Consider the following 18,875-nt stretch of genomic DNA (forward strand, 5'->3'; position numbering starts at 1 on the left):
AGGGGGGGGGGCACGCAGTAGCGTAGTGGTTGAGGTGCTACGCTACAAGCTGGAAGGTCGCGGGTTCAAATCCCGATGAGGTCATTGGATTTTTTTCAGTTGACCTAATCCTTCCAGCCGCACTAGGCCCTGGGGGTCTAACAGAAATGAGTACCAGGAATTAATTAAATAATTTTCCTGGGGAGTAAAGCGCGGCCGGCGCGTAAGGCTGACAACCTTACCACCATCTTTGAGCCGATTGTCTAGATAATGTGGGAACCTCAACATCTCACAACCCTATGGGCCTTTACGGCATGGTACAGGGACAGCTTTACTTTTACTTTACATGCCAAATTCCAGCATACAACTATTCATGAACCACCTGTCCACAAACTACCAGACATTGCAGTTGAAATGTCAGAAGTTCTTCATATTCAGCCTGCAGGTTGGCTATTCTGACTGGGCTTTCTATGTATACTCTCAGCCCTTCAAGACTTATACTGAAATAGTACAATAAGACTATGACCGTCCTTTTCCACATTCTTCTCAATTCATTATTTACCATAAATCCCATGCAGCTGAGAAAGTGTTAAAACCAAAACACAAAGAGTTAACAACTGATATGCAGAAATATTCAAACATAAGAGAGCAAATACACAATCACAAACCATTGGTGGCATTATGCCAGACTGCTACATAATGTAGGTCTTCATAAATGAACCAACTGTAATGGAATGTAATGCTTCACTTACTCTGACTGAAAGTTGCCTATATAAAATGTCATGTTGCTGCAATTCCAGGTTGCCAACCATTATATAATCTGTACAAAATGTGCACTAAGGCAGTGATGTGTTGTCTCAACATTAAAACACTTTGTGTCATGTGATCCAAGGCCCACACCAAATTGCTCTGCCTACATACATCCTTCTCATGCAGCCAGTAGATTCTTGATATTCTTTGGAGTAGCTTCTTCATTCAAATGTTTCGTTGTATACCTGAAAGAAATGAGTGCTTTAGTAACACTTCACCAGTAAAACATTAGTCCATTTCTTGCTTCTCTCTAAACATATAAAAAGTTTTAGGTACTTTTTAATGTCTAACAAAGAGTTCTGAGAAGACATATTGTGGTATGTACACCCATTGCTAGGCAATGACAGCAAAACAAACAACTAGTGAACAGCCCATATATGGCAACACAGGAACAACATATCCTGCGCCGTCCATGCTGAGATGTTATAGGCAAGACAGTTAGTGAGCAGTTCTGTCAGACAATGGAGGTTCAAAAGCAAGAGCTAAGACAAAACAGATGTTCATCAGCAGAACAAGCAGACCTTAGAAGTACGCATTAATGAGCACAAATAGAACCCGACACAAGGTCTGCTTGAAGAAATCAAAATTAGCCCAACATGCATATGAAGAAGGCCACAAATATGTTGGAATGAAGCAAAGGTCTTGCAGATTGAACGAACACCACATACAGGAAATACAAGGAATCTACCAATATGTCTTCGATAGGCTAGCTGATCAGTGAACCCAGCTTGAACACCTCTCCCAGTTGGACTCCCCTTACCACAGCAGAAGTCAAGAAACTACATCTCCATCCAGTGTATATTGAGGGAAAAGTTGTTTTTTTTTTTGTGTTGGTACCATACAGAGAATTTGTCTCTCCAGTGATGTCTATTATAATAGTTCTCTGGTGCAAAGCCTCACACACATGGAGTTTTTAATATTTTAATGTTTGTCTTAGGTCTTTCAGATGGTTTGTACCATGCTTGGCTTGTATACCCTACCTTGGGTCTGGAGATAGGGACAAGCTCTGCCAAATGGGCCCAACTGAGTAGATTTTACCTGAAGATGAAGACAGATTCCAGTCTCCAAAACGTTGTTTTTACATAAAAGCAGGGCACTGTTTTAGATTAAAACAGGACAATTGATAATGTCCAGAAACATAATGTATATATTTTGTTGTTTTACGTTCCATAAACAAACAGTCTTAACAGAAGTGACATATTTCTCAAAGATATATTATCCCATAAAATTTTAGGTTGCTATATTAAGGGCCGCAAGTAGCTCAAGTGGTTAGTCACTGGCTTCCCACAGCGGCAGCCCAGGTTCGATCCCGGGTCTGGTCAAGTGGGATTTGTTGTGGACAAAGTGGCGCTGGGGCAGGTTTTTGCCCCTGCCAATATTCATTCCACCAATTTCTCCACAATCACACTCACCTATCATCTGGGGCTAGTACAATAGGCTGACAATACTGCCATTAATACCATAAAACTCTAGTTTAGATAATAATACACTGTGATTTACAGAGTCAAATGCCTTGGTTAGATCACAGAATAGTCCTCCCACCAATAATTTACTATTAAGTGCCAATAAAATATTATTTATTAGATTATACGTAGCTATATCAGTGGATGATTTAACTCTAAAACCATACTGTTCTTGAAAAAGAATATTATTAGCATCTATATGATAGTGAACTCTATTGTAAATGACCTTTTCAAAAATTTTTTAAAAAGATGTCAGCAAGGATATTGGCCTATAATTGGTCATAACTGTCTTTTCTCCCTTTTTAAAAACAGGACTTATCTGTGAATACTTTAATCGAGTAGGAAATATACCTAAACTCAATGATTTATTGCATATGTAAGCTAATGGGGATAATATAAAAGACATACTTATTTTTATGATGTTTTGTGGAATCTCATCATATCGCTTAGAATTCTTCCATTTTAATGACTTGATTATATCTTGAATTTCTCTTTCAGTTACTGGGGTCATACTTATGTTTGGCAACGGTTGTTTATACACCTCAAAAAGGTAACTTAAGGTGTTAAATACATTAGTAGGTTTGTTAGATTGCATTTGATTTGATGGCATTATAAAATAATTATTAAAAATACTGGCCATAGTTTGTGGTTTATTATATGATTTCCCATCAATAATTACTGATGATATTATATTTTTCCTTTACTTGGTATTAGTTATAGATCTAATGATACCCCAAGTAGTTTTAATTTTATTTTTAGAATTTATAATAAGCCTACTATAATGATGCTTCTTTGCTAACTTTATGATATCAGATAAAATCTTACAATATTTCTTGTAGTATCTTACTAATTCAGGATTGTAAATGTTTCTGCTAAGCACATACAATTCTCTTTGACGTGTACATGATGTTTTGATTCCAGTTGTTAACCAGGTTTTATTCTTTTGTTTAGAGAAATGTTTTTATAAGGAAAACTATGATTAAATATTATTAAATAGGTATTAAGAAAATGATTAAACATTAGATTCACATCATCCTCTATAGTAAATACATCAGCCCAAGTTTCACAATTAAGATTTAGCTTGAATTCTAATTTAGTAAATTCATTTATGTCTCTTGTACTAACAGAATAATTAGGTGAATTCAGGAATTTAAGATTATTCAACATAATAATTTGAGCATCATGGTCTGATAATCAATTTGACAATGAATTTATTGAATAAATTTCATTTCTATGTTTATCAATAAAAAAATGTGACATGTAAGCAATAAGTTTGCCATATGGGTCAGAAACTCAATATGAACTAAAACAGATGTATGCAGAATACAACCAGTAGATATGAAGTGCCTATGAAGTATGAAGAAACAAATACTATGGGATAACATCTGAAACCAGAACTCGAACAACATCTAAAGCTACATGTACAAGAGAAGATGAAGTAAGATAGTGGTATGGTACAGACATCTGTTATGTATAAGCTATGATCTTGTGTTGAGAGTTTAAAATTGAAGATGCTGCACTATGAAAACCAAGGACAAAATGGAGACACCAACTGAGACAGATATACAAAAGAAGGCAGGTAAGGATTAGACATAGATACAATACAAGTGCTTATGAGAGAAGGAAGAATAACAGAAAAGGCTTTCATCTTAAGATGATCTGTTCAGCAGAAGCTAGCAGAAGCTGAAAAGAGGTGGTAGCAGTGGCGAATAATAATCTTGTTTTTAGCATGAGTTCATTCGGTACCAGTATTCTCTCCACAAAGAGGTATTTAACTCACCTCAGTGCATTTAAAAGTCCTTCAGACCGGGCAGCTGGCTGTTCCTTCAGCAACTTCACACACCCCTTCACCTGAGACCATAAAACCAAGAACTGAAATAAGAGTATACAGCTGACCACTGTTAACTCACCATAAATGGAAATTTTACTGTTATGTTGTCTTCTTCATGATGTGTATAAAACTACTGCTATATGCAGAGGTTGAATCTGTGCCTGTCTGTCCACTTTCCATCTCTGGGACTAGAGAATTCAGATTAAATTTCTGTACTGGAGGTCTATACTCAAAGGGTCAATCCTGTTTTCATTTTGGTCTGCATCAGTCCGATTTAACCCTACTTTATACATTTGAGTTTTATCAGGTTTCTCAAAAATGTCTCCTCTGTACAAATACACAGGTGACATTAAGATCTATTACAGTATAATCTAGGTAATCGGACATATATGGGACCAAGGTAACACCGGCTTACTGGAGAAAGTCAGAACAAATTTATGAAGTTGTACTAACAACACAAAAGCTTGAGAAGTGATTATCATTTAACAGAATGTATTATAATTTAGTTACTTTACATACATAAATGTGCACTGTGAATTTCTGTCCATTAATTCAACATTTGGGGCTTCATTTCACTGTTTTTTTTTACAAAAAAAAGTGTCAACTGTTTTCTGTCTTCTGTTTGTAAATGCCTCCTTTAGAACTTTTTCTTAAAATCTTTTTAATGTGAGGATGTCTTCAGCTTGCTCATCGTTTTCTTTGGCCCATTTATAACACGTGCTGAAGGCACTCATGGCATCATCATGTCATATTGTGCAGATTATCGGTGGAATACTGGGCTCCTGCTCATTCTTGCTGTTGCCATCTTCTAGCACACTGTTGATTTTCTCTTCACCTGTCATGATTTGAAGATTTTCCTTCTCATCTCCAGCTAGCCAACTACTTATGTCAGCAATTGTTGGAGCAGATGAGCCCTTTTCATACAATTTGGCTATTGCTTCTTCGAGATCAAAAGTTAGGAATGTAACATCATCTCGTAATTATTCTGGCCCTGTAAGTTCACTGCTAAAGGAAGATAATGGATATGAAGGCCACAACTTTTTCCAAGAAGAAATTATGGTTTTAGGAAGTACATTCTGCCATGCACATGAGAGATTAAAAACTATGTCTTTGAGGTTTTCAGACATTGAATTATATAATCACTTTGCGTTATTACACTTCATAGAAGGCTATTTTGTAATGTGCCTTCACAAACTGTATAGCATCCTGATCCCCTGGTTGTAGAATTTGGGTGCAGTTTGGAAGTAACTGATTTTAACTGTTCCTCATTTGGGTGTCCAGGGTACTTGCCAGATTTTAGAGTCAGCCTGTCACTGGGGCCGCTGTCAGTATTTCTCATAAAACACTCAATCTTCTCTCTATCTTTCTTGCCACCATATATCGTAGCATATCCAAGACCACACTCTTTAGCAAAATTAACAAGTTTTTCACCATCGTCAAATTTCTTAATTATTTCCACTTTAGCACTTAAAGTTAAAGTTTTATGTTTACAGGAGGCATGCAGTAGCGTAGTTGGTTCAGGCACCATGCTACAAGCCAGAAGGTGGTGGGACTGAATCCTGATGAGGTGAAATTTTTTCAATTTACCTAATCCTTCCAGCTGCATTATGGCCCTGGGGTCAACTCAGCCTCTAACAGAAATGAGTACCAGGAATATTCCTGGGGGTAAAGGGCAGCCAGTAGGTAAGGCTGACAACCTCACCGCCATCTCTGAGCTGACTGTCTAGAAAATGTGAGAGCCTCAACATCTCACAACCCTATGGGCCTCCACGGCCTTTTACAGGGATACCTTTACTTTATTTTACTTTACTTACTTACTTTATGTTTATGTGTGTCAGAACTGGACATCTTGAGAACACATTATATCCACCGCTGTATGAGAAGTACTGTACAGAAATGTATAGTATTGAAAAACTGAAATACTGTGTACTGGCAAGGGTCTAAATAGATCAGTTTGTCAAGCTTGACTGAACACAAGTCAGCCTCTGCTGCCTGTAGAAACCTGCACAAGGTCACAGACACTTGTCTGGTGCCTGATGCCAGATTACTGGACATGTCGGATTAGCGCACGGCCAGATTACCGAGATTGTACTGTACTCTCATTTGAATGTGATATATATTTAACAATATATAAGGAAAAACGTCTGATACAATTCCTCTTCTACCGTGTTCACCAGCTTAAAATAAGTAACTCTTTGAAGAACTAACTACCTACTTTCCTTTCACTGCAATCTGAGTACCTGATATGACAAGTAAAAAAGAAAACTTTAGTTATGTATGCATAATGAAGCCAATAAAACAACACATTTTGGAAGGCTCCAGTATAGGTACTACTGATGGGAGTGGTTTATGAAGTACACCTTCAGATGGCCTCAGATGGCACAATATACATACCAAGTTTTAAGAAGACTGGTTTGGGCATTCAGGTAATATTAAGGTTATTACCTTGACAATTTGGGAGGCTGCATTGTTGGTTCTTACCAAAAGGAAGGATTTATGATGTATGCCATTAAGATGACACTATCATCCAAGTTTCATGACAATCGGTTCAGGAATTCAAGTAATATTAAGGGTATTACCTCAACAATTTGAGAGGCTCTAGTGTTCGAACTACTGACGTCAGGGATTTCTGAGTAGGCCACTGAGATGGCCTAAGGTGGCATGACATACACACTAAATCTCATGATGACTGGTTCAAGCATTTGAGTAACATTAAGGCTATTATCTCAACAATTTGAGGGGCTACAGTGTTGGTATTACTAATAGGAGCAACTTATGATGTACAGCGTTGAGATGGCTTCATGTGACATGATATACTTACCAAGTTTCATGAAGACTGGTAGAGGCATTCAAGCAATATCAAGGTTTTGCCTCAGCAAGCTGAAAGGCTGTAATGTTAGTATTACTGATGGAAAGGATTTTTGAAATGCACTGTTGAGATGTGCTCAGGAGGCACGATACACATACAAAGTTTCATGAAGATTGATACAGACGTTCAGGCAATATTAAAGTTTTGCCTCAGCAATCTGAATGGCTGTAATGTTGTTGTTACTCATGGAAGGGATTTAAGAAGTGTGCCATTGAGATGTGCTCAGGTGGCACGATACACATATCATGTTCCATGACGATTGGTTCAGGCATTTAAGTAACATAGTTATTACCACAACAATGACAGGGTGTATGCTGGTATTACTGAAACAACAGATCCTGCCATTTAGATGGGCTCAGTCCCATCATATACATACCAAGTTTCATTAAGTTTGGTTCAGGTATTCAAAGGTTCTTAAGGGAGGATATACATACAGACAGACAGCAAGGTGTTCTCATAAGCCTACTTTTATTTTTTCAAAATAAGGAAAATAGGCTACAAACAGATTTGTGCCCAGAATAAATACCACAAAACCTAATAAGGTATGCAATACCACAGAGATTATATGTGGAAAATCCATATAGTTGTATGGAAAGAAAGATCCAAATAGCTCCAAGGAACTGTTCCTAGTCTTACAACCTGTAATCTCCAAAGAATACTTCAGGGGAAACAAAATGGCCTCTTGAATATAAAGCACAGTGAAATCCCAATTTAAGTGACCCACATTTTACATGTTCCCTCATTTAAAGTACATTTCTTGTGGTCTCAGCCAAAGCTTTACTGGCCTACTGTATAATTTTCCTTGGTTTAACATTTCTCATATTAATGGTTTACCTGCATCTTGGATCTCATTTTAGTGTTAAGGGAATTTTTTCCATGTGGCCACCTTTGCACAGTTCAAGGTCATCATTTACATGGCATGCAAAGCAGCATGACTGTCCCTGCCCATTCTTTGTCTATCCTCTTTGTCAATTGGAAGTTATTACTGTTCACTCTTTTTGTGTTGTCTTCAAGTGTTGAATTCTTTTTGGAAGTGATTTGAAGTAACATATCACCATAATGTTGAAAAGAAAGAAGTTAACAATATATGAAAAAGTAAAAGGGGGTGCAAAAAAATTCAACTGTCTCAAATAATGAAATTGTGGTGTTCTGTTCTCTTTCCATCATCATTAAGTAATATAACTCTATAAAAAGAGGAATGTTAGTGTGAGGCACAATCTGAGAAATAAAGAAATGTTTATTTTTAATTGAATAAACAAGATTCTGTGTTGATTTAACTAAGTTTAACAGTCAATTTTTTTTATTTGTTTTCCAAAACCCTCACTTAAAGTAGGAAAAGCCTGTACTCCAAACAAACCTTAAATCAAGGTTTCACTGTACATGCAAACAACAATGATTCCTTGGATCAGACACGCATACTCACATCTACATTCGAAGCCTTAACAAATGCTCCTTGTGGATGAACATGATCATAGAGGATGACTAATCCAACCATAACTCGAAGTACAAACAGCTGTGTTTCCTCTCGCTGGAACTGAGAAATCAGGTTCCTGGAAATGGATTTCAAGTATCAACACACAATTCCACACAGAATGACACTGGGAGAACACAAAGCCATACAACCCTTATTCAAGACCAGTATCCTTAAAAAAGAAAGAAATCCAAAGAAATATGACAACATATGTATGTATGTCCACGATTTATGCTAACCGTCTTACAGTGCATACACTTTTTCACTGCAATGCAGTAGTTAGACGTGCATAGAGAAAACGCACCTGAACATGGCACATTAGTGCTGAAACATGTAGTGCAAAAGAGAAAAGTAAGGTGAAAAAGTGTATGCACTGTAAGACGGTTAGCATAAATCATGGACATGAGTCAGTGCAACAGGACGCTAAAATATAACATTATATGTATGTATGTATGTGTATGTATGAGGGGTGGGCCACAATCCAGTCTCTGCAACTTGACGAATGATGATCTATTGCGCTTCCCCTTTAATTAACCCCTTATTAACCCTACACTCTGAATAAAATTCAGGACTTTATTTATGGGGGCATTGTAGTAGTCACTTGGTTCCATAAAGAACTGGCCCAAGTGATGAAATCTTAATTAAGTTATGGCCTCATAATCGCATAGAATATGTGTGGCTGATTCATCTTCTTTCAGGAACCTTTCACAAGTGGGATCACCTGTCAATCCAAGTTTGGAAAAGTGTCCTTTTATGTGGCAGTGTCCTGTGAACAGTCCTACCATCCATCTTAATTGGTCTCTGTTTAGTTCCAACTGATCCTTCATTATTCTGGCAGAGGGTCCTGATATAAGTCCTTTTGCCTGTTTGAGTCCAGTTTTTGATTCCCATTGTTTTATATGACTTCTGTTCATCCAGTCCCTGACTGTTTTCTTGGCATCTCCAATTGAGATGCTGCAAGCTGGTTCAGATCCTATGAACGGATGAACGGATGTTCAGATCCTATTCTCGCCAATAGATCTGCCATTTCATTGCCAGCAATACCTTCATGACCCGGCACTTATATCAGCTGAACTCTGTTATGTCTGGCCAGTTGTATGAGGGATTGGTGGCAGTCCCAGACCAGTTTTGAGAAGATCTGGTGTTTGCAAAGTTCTTTGATTGCAGACCGATTATCGGATAGAACACAGATGTTCCTATTCTCATAGTTCCTATCTAGATTCTAGATTGCACATGCCTTGATGGCATATACTTCTGCCTGGAATACTGCTGTGTACTGCCCAAGGCTAAAACTAAGTTTCCTCTTTGTTCCATGGCAATATACCCCAGCTCAGGTGTCTTTTCTTTTGTCTTGGAACCATCTGTATACTAGATTAGTTCCCCCTTTCTATCGGGTTGAAACCCCTTCTTCCATCCACTTTTATCAGGGAATCTGATTGTGAAGGGTTTATCACAGACATGTCTCAGTATCATTTTATCAGACCCCATCTGTAGGATGGGTTATTTTTCCATGTCCTGAGTCATGTCCAAAACCTTCATATTTGGGCATCCATTGTTCATTGCAACCCAGTCTGTAGTTTCCTATCTTGGCCTCCACATCCACCTGCAAGTGCGGTCAGGGGAGTCCAAGGAGGACTTCCACTGCAGCTGTTGGAGCTATGACAACACATGCATTCTAACAAGGAAAGTTGAGTACATGACCTTGAGCCATCTATTAACTATGTCAGTTTTCTACAAACAATAAGAATTAGTTATTCATAGCAGCAGTAGCAACACATATTCACTACTGAGCATCACTTTTAAGCACTAATTTTGTACAGACTATCCTAACACAATGGAATGTTTGCAGGCTGTCCCATTCTGAGTAAATCAACTATAAGCCATCTCAATGATCTTTTTAATGAGACAGAAATAATCAGCCACACTGATCAATAGTAAATTTGTTCTGGAGCAGAAGAGGAAAAGATACCTTTCAGCATCTTTTGTGAATGTGTATATTGTAATGTGACAAACATTCATAAAATTAAAGGAAGTTGACAAAAGCACATCTCTCTCATGAGTTATGTGACATATTCTACTTACGGATTCTCCAACATACGGAGGCAAACTTTGGCCATTGTACTTAAAGTCTCCGTTGTGTTTTCTATTGGAATGTCTGAATTCTGGAACAAAATAAGAGCCAAGTTATTTTACTACAACTACATTCCATTTAATTTACATTAGTTCAAGATGAATATTTTATTGATTTTACACATGTATCACTATTTTATTTACAATGCTTCATCATCATGTGACATACATACTTATGATGCCACAGTAAAATTGAAAAATGCTAAATTTTAGCCTATTTACCTTATTTTGCAAGGAAATGTACCATTATAGTATTATGACGTTCATGAACTTTTCAATGGGCAGGTTTTTATTAAACATCATATAAAATTAATGCCACTGGAAGCCATCCTACATTCATATTTTTCTATTCTATACTGCTGATAATACTAACAGGAAGATCATGTCAACTTTTGATGTGGAAGCAACACTAGCACCAATTAATGAAGGACACAGAAATGTCTGGTCAAGTGAGATTTGTGGTGGACAAAGTGGCGCTAGAGTAGGTTTTCTCCGAGTACTTTGGTTACCCCTGCCAATCTTCATTCCACCAAATTCTCCATCATCATAATCACCCAGGGCAGGTACAAAAGGCCACTCAGTGGCCGCAGTGCCAAGTGGACCCAACTGGACTCCACCCCCTACAATGCAAAAATACTCCGACGCAAAATTAAGTTCTTTAAGTTATTTAATAATGTTCAAATGTAAATGCCATTTTTTGCTGAATAAGACTAGCATTCAGAAGTATTATTTATTAATAAGAATTTTTGCTATTTCAGCAACCTCAACATATAGTGCAAAGTGCAAATATAAAGCTAGAAGTACAGGAGGAAATATGCATGTGTCTCTCTAAGCCCTTATGCTAGTATACGATCTGTCCCTTATCACGTGTAAATATGCAGTACCTTATCAGAAATTCTGCCACTTCCTTCACAGTAAATATCGGAACTTTTAAAACTATATATTCAAGAGTATTGAACGGCATCGTATAGTGACTGGGAGTCGTGCTGAAAGTTGTCATAAATGTCATATGTGTCAACTACACGACTGACTGAGGATCTCACCAACCAACCAGTCAACTGGTAACTGAATAATAAACCAATGACTCAATCTACAAACTACTGTGCAAGTAAATAATTTACCAACTAAATGATGCATAACTTACAAGCCGAACTACCTATATAACTAACCAACCAACAGAAGGTTTACTATCACTCTAGTAACAAAACCAAACAATTGAACACTGTCATTTGACATAACCCTTAGCCACTCCTACGGCGTATTTCCCCAAGATCCATTTTAAGCTTATCCTTCCATCTCCTTGTGTTTTATTAAATGACCATTGTCCAAAAGGTCTTTTACATGTATTCCTTCTCCTATCCAAACTACAAAGCTAGTCAATCTTAATCTCTTCAATATTATTATACACTTGGTCATCGACTTACAACCTATGCGACTTGCGACCACAAAAAAAAAAATATAAATAAATAAATTAATAACAAATCAGGATGTGCTACTGAGGCACATCGATGCCGGGAGGCCTGAGGACACCACCAGGCAGCTGCAAGTACGATAACTATGGGAGCATCCGGCAACACAGGCCTCCCACACACGCAGGCAACATTACTGTATTTAAAATTAAAAATAAAAGATTATTAAAATGTAAAAGTTTTTAAAAATAAATTATAAAGATGATAAATAGGTTAGAAAGGTTAAAAAATACTGTTAATAAATATATGGCCGACATACAACCAGATCAACTTATAACCTGTCAGTCAGAACGGAAGTCGGTCGTAAGTCAACAACCAAGTGTACTAGAAAATAAGCTGTATGAATCATGAAGTTCCTACATATCCTCCAGTCACCATTTAGTTACCTTTCTTAGAAAAAGACTAAAAGAATATGGTTTGAGGCAGTCTACACAACAATAAGTGCAGGAAATAAACAAGATAGACACTATCACGTCAACATCTGCTCTATTTTGCTGTTGATATCTTCACTACATGTTTCGACACTTACCTGGGTCATCCTCAAGAGTACATGAATACTTGGTGTCACCTTTCCGAGTTGTATCATTTATTCAACATAAATTCATATTGTGTCTACATTGTTACACTATCCTAACAATACACTTTGATATTTAAATAAACCAGGTAAGGGTCAAAATATGTAGCAAAGATATCAACAGCAAAATAAAGTGGATGTTGACATGATAGTGTCTATCTTGTTTATTTTCTGAACTTATTGTTGTGTATGCTCTTAGTGAATTATACACAGCAGGATGCATACCATAAAGATCTTTCTTAGGTCAACTTACATGATGACATTGTACTCATCCCTAACTAACCAACATTCCTGAAACCTTGCTTCAACTTGGCAACCAACATACCATATGTCCAAAAAGTATCCGACTTTATTTTTTTCCACTGTAAGTAATGGCCAAAGGGGTGGGGAAACTGAGCGTAGTGGTAGAAGGGACTTTCATGTGCATGCATGATTTTTTGCTGACTCGCAACACTGCCAGATGTGTCTGTGGCTGCCAGATAGCGAAGTGGTGTAACACATGTTCGTCGCATTCTCATTTCACTCAAGATCACAGAATGCTTGGAGCAGCGATACTGCATTAAGTTTTGTCAGAAATTTCGGGATACCCAAGCGGAAACAATCCACAAAATTCAGGAGGCTTTCAGCAATGATGCAATGGGGGTCACTCAAATTAAAGAGTGGTTCAACGGCTTTAAACATGGCCGTATGTTGGCGGACAGTGAGCAGCATTCTGGGAGAACGTCAATGCTGATGTCATTGAAAAAGTGAGGACACTGATCATGGAGGACTGTCATTTGGCCATCTGTGAAGTTGCCAATGAGGTTGGGATCAGCAGAGGTTCCGCAAACACAATTTTAACTGAGGATTTGGGCATGCGAAGAGTGGCGGCAAAATTTATGCCCAAGCTGCTTTTGCCAGAGCAGCAACAACTCCATCTTGAGGTCGTGCAGGACATGCTGGAGTACGCCAACAGGGATCCTGAGTTCCTGAAGACTGTGATCACTGGTGACGAGTTGTGGGTGTACGGATATGACCCGGAAACCAAAGTCCAGGCGTCACAATGGAAGCATCCAACATCCCCGAGGCCCAAAAGAACACGATGGGTTCAGAGCGATGTGAAGGTGATACGGACTTTTTTTCATTTACAATTTCAATTTTTCAATTTTTCAATTGCATCTTGAATACGCACCACTAGGCCAGACTGTCAGTAAGGAGTACTACCAAGCAGTCCTCCGCCATCTTCGTGATACAGTTCGGCACAAGAGACCGGAGCTGTGGGACACACGCAACTGGCAGCTGCATCATGACAACGCCCCAGCTCATTCATCACACCTGTTCCAGGGTTTCCTGGCCAAGCACAGCATTCTGCAGGTTCACCAGGCTCCCTACTCTCCTGACATGGCTCCTTGTGATTTCTGGCTGTTCCCGAGATTGAACACACCACTAAAAGACTGCCGTTTTGACAGCCGCAAGGGCATCATACAGAACGCAACAGCGCAGCTGCATACCATTCCAAAAGAAGCCTTCCAGAATTACTTCCAGTGATGGAAGGACCACTGGGCTAAGTGTGTGGAGTCACAAGGGGCCTACTTTGAAGGCGATTAGGTATTGTAACCACCCAGATACAGAACTTTTTTTCCCGGCCCGATGTCAGATACTTTTTGGACAGAGTAGTATATTAGCATATAATAGTATTCATCACAGGGTAAGAGCACTCATTATGTTGTTCGTCTGCACTTGCCTCTTTCACAAACATAGATGTGGCCTCACTGAGAACTTTCAACATAGGGGTGGCATGCGCATAGAAGAGGGACATGCGGTTGGCTAATTCATTGGTCACTTCTCTTGTGTCAAGGTGTTCAAACCCGTTGTGGCTCGACATGCGTTGCCTTGTGATCGTGCGTCGATAGTAGCTGAAGTCATTCTGAATAGCTGGCGTCTTCATCTGCACAAACACATGATTCACCTCTCAAATCACTGTAGTAATTAACACTCCTCATTCATCCTCAACAAGTTCTGGGTTTCAATCTCAAATACCTTGCTACCCTGACTGAGAAGTTTTGTGGTTTTCCTCAGTTATCCAGATACATTCTGAAATAACTGCAATCTAATTAAGAAGTATCAAGACTGAATTTATAGGTCAAATATGTAATATTGCACAGGGACATAACTGCACATCCTGGCATTTTACTGCATAAATATTGAATTGCATAAAATAAATACCTGCCAAAAATTAGACTTCCATGTTCCTTTAGTAAGTTTAACTAAAGTTCAAAAATGAGTACATTATTCTGGAATTACATTATTTAAATCTCTACCCCTCAATATCAAGCAAGTTGCACATGACATTAATAAATTTAAACATAAACTGAGAAAGTTTCATATAGAAAACTCTTTTTTGTTCTGCTGAAGAGTATCTTTATAGGAATAACAAATTTGTTCTTGGGGTATCCCAGTAATTATAGCTTTGTATTTTAGTTTGCATTCATTGGTTTCTTATATATATATGTTAATTGTTATTTATCTTATGTTAAGACAATCTTATGTAATATATCAATGTAATCTACTGACAATTTCTATATCCAATGGTTATGTACCTGAATGAATCGATGAATGATAATAAATAAATAAACCTAAGTTTGTTTAGAATTAGAGTGCTGTTCTCAAACATCGTCAGTCTATGTTCCTCCCTTAATGTCAGAGACCAAGTTTCACACCCATACAGAACCACAGGAAAAATTATATTTTTGTATATTCTAGTTTTTATGTTTTTGGACAGCAGATGAGAAGACAAAAGGTTCTGGACTGAATGGTAGCAAGCATTACCCGAGTTCAATCTCCTCTTAATTTCCTCCTGAATCAGGTTTCGATTTGCTACAGTCATTCCCAAATATCTGAACTGTGCCACATTTTCAAAACATTTGTCAGCTATCTTTATGTCATGATCTTGCCCTGCATTTTGGTGATGAGACAGCAATATATACTTAGTTTTCTCTGTGTTTACCTCTAGACCAACCTCCTTGCTAGCATCAATTAAAGTTTGTGTGTTCCTCTTTATCAGCATAGACCAACAGCTGATGTGTCCCATTTAATTTCAGTCTCACCTGGTTTTCCTGGACCTCCCTAATGGCATACCCTAAGGCAAAGCTGAAAAGCAGTGGCAATAAAGCACCACCTTGTTTTAGACCATTCTGGATAGGAAAATTATCAGACAAATATTTACCTATATGGACTATACCATACATTTCCTTTAATCGCATTTCAATCAGCCTAACTGGTTTCATGGATACCCCAAACTTTATCAGAATATTGTACAATACTTCCCTCCTAACTGAATCACAGGTATTCTTGAGTCTATGAATAGCTGATGCACTGTCTCATTGTACTCCTATCTTTTTCTCCAGTATTTGACAAATGAAGAAGATCTGAACAGCAGGTGACCTCTTACATCCAAACCCAGACTGATGATCCCTGATAATTTCATCTATGTATTGACTTAAACCTGAGAGAAGAATATTGGATAAAGTTTTGTATGAAGTTGATAGCAGTGATATCCTATGATAAATACTAGAGTCAGTTTTATCACCATTCTTGTGAACTGGTACAATAATAGACTCCTTCCAGTGATTAGGCAATTTTTCCTTAATTCAAAGAGAATTAATTAGCTTATGGATCTTAAATGTAATATTTCACCTCCTGCTTGAATAAGTTCTGCCAAAATGTAATCACTACCTGTCAATTTATACCTTTTATTTATTTATTTATTTATTTATTTATTTATTTATTTATTTATTTATTTATTTATTTATTTATTTATTTATTTATTTATTTATTTATTTATTTATTTATTTATTTATTTATTTATTTATTTATTTATTTATTTATTTATTTATTTATTTATTTATTTATTTATTTATTTATTTATTTATTTATTTATTTATTTATTTATTTATTTATTTATTTATTTATTTATTTATTTATTTATTTATTTATTTATTTATTTATTTATTTATTTATTTATTTATTTATTTATTTATTTATTTATTTATTTATTTATTTATTTATTTATTTATTTATTTATTTATTTATTTATTTATTTATTTATTTATTTATTTATTTATTTATTTATTTATTTATTTATTTATTTATTTATTTATTTATTTATTTATTTATTTATTTATTTATTTATTTATTTATTTATTTATTTATTTATTTATTTATTTATTTATTTATTTATTTATTTATTTATTTATTTATTTATTTATTTATTTATTTATTTATTTATTTATTTATTTATTTATTTATTTATTTATTTATTTATTTATTTATTTATTTATTTATTTATTTATTTATTTATTTATTTATTTATTTATTTATTTATTTATTTATTTATTTATTTATTTATTTATTTATTTATTTATTTATTTATTTATTTATTTATTTATTTATTTATTTATTTATTTATTTATTTATTTATTTATTTATTTATTTATTTATTTATTTATTTATTTATTTATTTATTTATTTATTTATTTATTTATTTATTTATTTATTTATTTATTTATTTATTTATTTATTTATTTATTTATTTATTTATTTATTTATTTATTTATTTATTTATTTATTTATTTATTTATACCTTTTATACATTTATATACTTTTAGATCTTTTATACCTTTTCAATTTTGCGACCGCAATTTCAACCTCAAAAGAGCTAGAATCAGGTACTAACGGCTCAGCCATATTTCTATCTGCTTAACATTACTGACTCCATGCACGTTCAGTAACTGAGAGGAGCAGTTCTTCCACCTATTCAAAATGTTGTGGGACTCTGCAAGCAGATCACCATTCTCATCCTTCACTAAGTTACTTCTAGACTGGTAATCCCTCTTGAAGTCATTTATTCCTCTATACATTGAGATTGAATCTCTCCATATGAACTCTGTGCATTGTTTTTTTACTCACCATCAGTCTTTCCCCAACCTTTGCCACCACAGGTAGTGGCCAGTATCACTGTCTGCTGCCCTAAATGATCAGACATCAAGTACACTTGAATGCCCTCTCCTATCTATCAAAACAGCTGTCTCCATCCAGGGGAAATAATTTTTGTAGATGCACTACTTCTACTGTTAAAGACATCCTGTAAACTGGAATCTCTTCATTATTACAGAGATCTTGCTTATTAAGCATCTTCCTCTGTTTTTATGCCTTTTTAATTCTTCTGAGGAACCTATCAAACTCATTCTGTCAGTACAATCTTTCCATTTCCTTGTGAGTGTTGTATAAAATCTAATGAAAGATGCTAGAAAAAAAATTCTAGTAGTATCACAAACTGGGTCTCTATCAACACTCAAATTCCGAAGTTAAAATATTTATTATAACTTTGTAGTCACATGGCAAAGTTCACTAGCACTTACCTTGTATTCATCAAATTTGAGTACAAATTCAAGAATCTCAGCAAACTGTTTGACAAGGGCTTGTTGCATCTCAAGATGCTGGGTGGGTGTCATGGGTCCAGAGCATAGCTGGAACAGAATTTTTGGGACCACAACCTCTGCAAACAGATGTACAGTACACATTAGTACAACACCAAACAAAAAGCAATTCAGAATTATACATGAGGAGCCCATGCTACCTCCAAATTTCCTATCAGGCACAAGCAAATTCTTAAACTTCTCCAAGTGTCCCTGGTTTGGGATTCACCATATCAACAAAAGAAACATCACACTCTCTTCAAGCTGTAAATTTTATACCCTAACCTCTAGGCCCTAAATATTCCAACATATTACAGACTGTAGCACTACGTCCCTACAATACCCATCCCAATCCTTTAATTTCACAATTTGTTTTCATTTTTCCTGTGGGACTAAGTAGGAGTGAAAGACTGTACATAATATGCCACCATCTGACAAAAATATGAAACTATAAGAGAATGGCATTCTCAAGGCACATGTTGTAATTGCCTCACAAGATACAGAGAAACTCTTGTTGAGGTAAAATGTGAATAATAATCTTGCAATATGATGATTTTCAGATATTCTAACAACCTTGAGGTGCACCCATTATAGTTGACCCATCTATCTGGCTGTAGCATGAAAGAAATCACAAAGCACCCAATGGGTTTTCATGAATTTAATAATGCTGTGTTTTACTAAAACTTGCAGGCATATTCCAACTTTTGTTAAAATCATACAAAAAATAACAGACACTTTACATGTAGACCTACATCCACTCCTGCATGTATCTCCAGCATAAGTAATGAAATATTTATCAAAGTGAAAAGTTTAGAACAAAGGT

General features: G+C 36.0%; 1 protein-coding gene across 3 annotated transcripts in view; it reads right to left on the reverse strand.

Moving 5' to 3' along the window:
* Nucleotides 1–262: 262 nt before the first annotated feature.
* LOC111868631 (protein FAM49A) overlaps nucleotides 263–18,875 on the reverse strand; it is a 57,513-nt gene continuing 38,900 nt past the window's right edge. For 2 of the 3 annotated variants that reach the window (XM_023859465.2, XM_023859464.2), the window contains exons 5-10: nucleotides 17,996–18,132; nucleotides 14,320–14,523; nucleotides 10,506–10,585; nucleotides 8,376–8,502; nucleotides 4,033–4,124; nucleotides 263–974 (exon numbers count right to left, since the gene is read on the reverse strand). In XM_023859465.2, coding sequence (XP_023715233.1) covers nucleotides 908–974; nucleotides 4,033–4,124; nucleotides 8,376–8,502; nucleotides 10,506–10,585; nucleotides 14,320–14,523; nucleotides 17,996–18,132 — 707 coding nt within the window. In that variant the 3' untranslated portion in view covers nucleotides 263–907. The remainder of the gene's footprint in view (nucleotides 975–4,032; nucleotides 4,125–8,375; nucleotides 8,503–10,505; nucleotides 10,586–14,319; nucleotides 14,524–17,995; nucleotides 18,133–18,875) is intronic. The other variant, XM_023859466.2, reaches the window with a different exon arrangement.

This window comes from Cryptotermes secundus, unplaced genomic scaffold (assembly GCF_002891405.2).
Source record: "Cryptotermes secundus unplaced genomic scaffold, Csec_1.0 scaffold696, whole genome shotgun sequence".
NCBI classification, from domain to species: Eukaryota; Metazoa; Arthropoda; class Insecta; order Blattodea; family Kalotermitidae; genus Cryptotermes; species Cryptotermes secundus.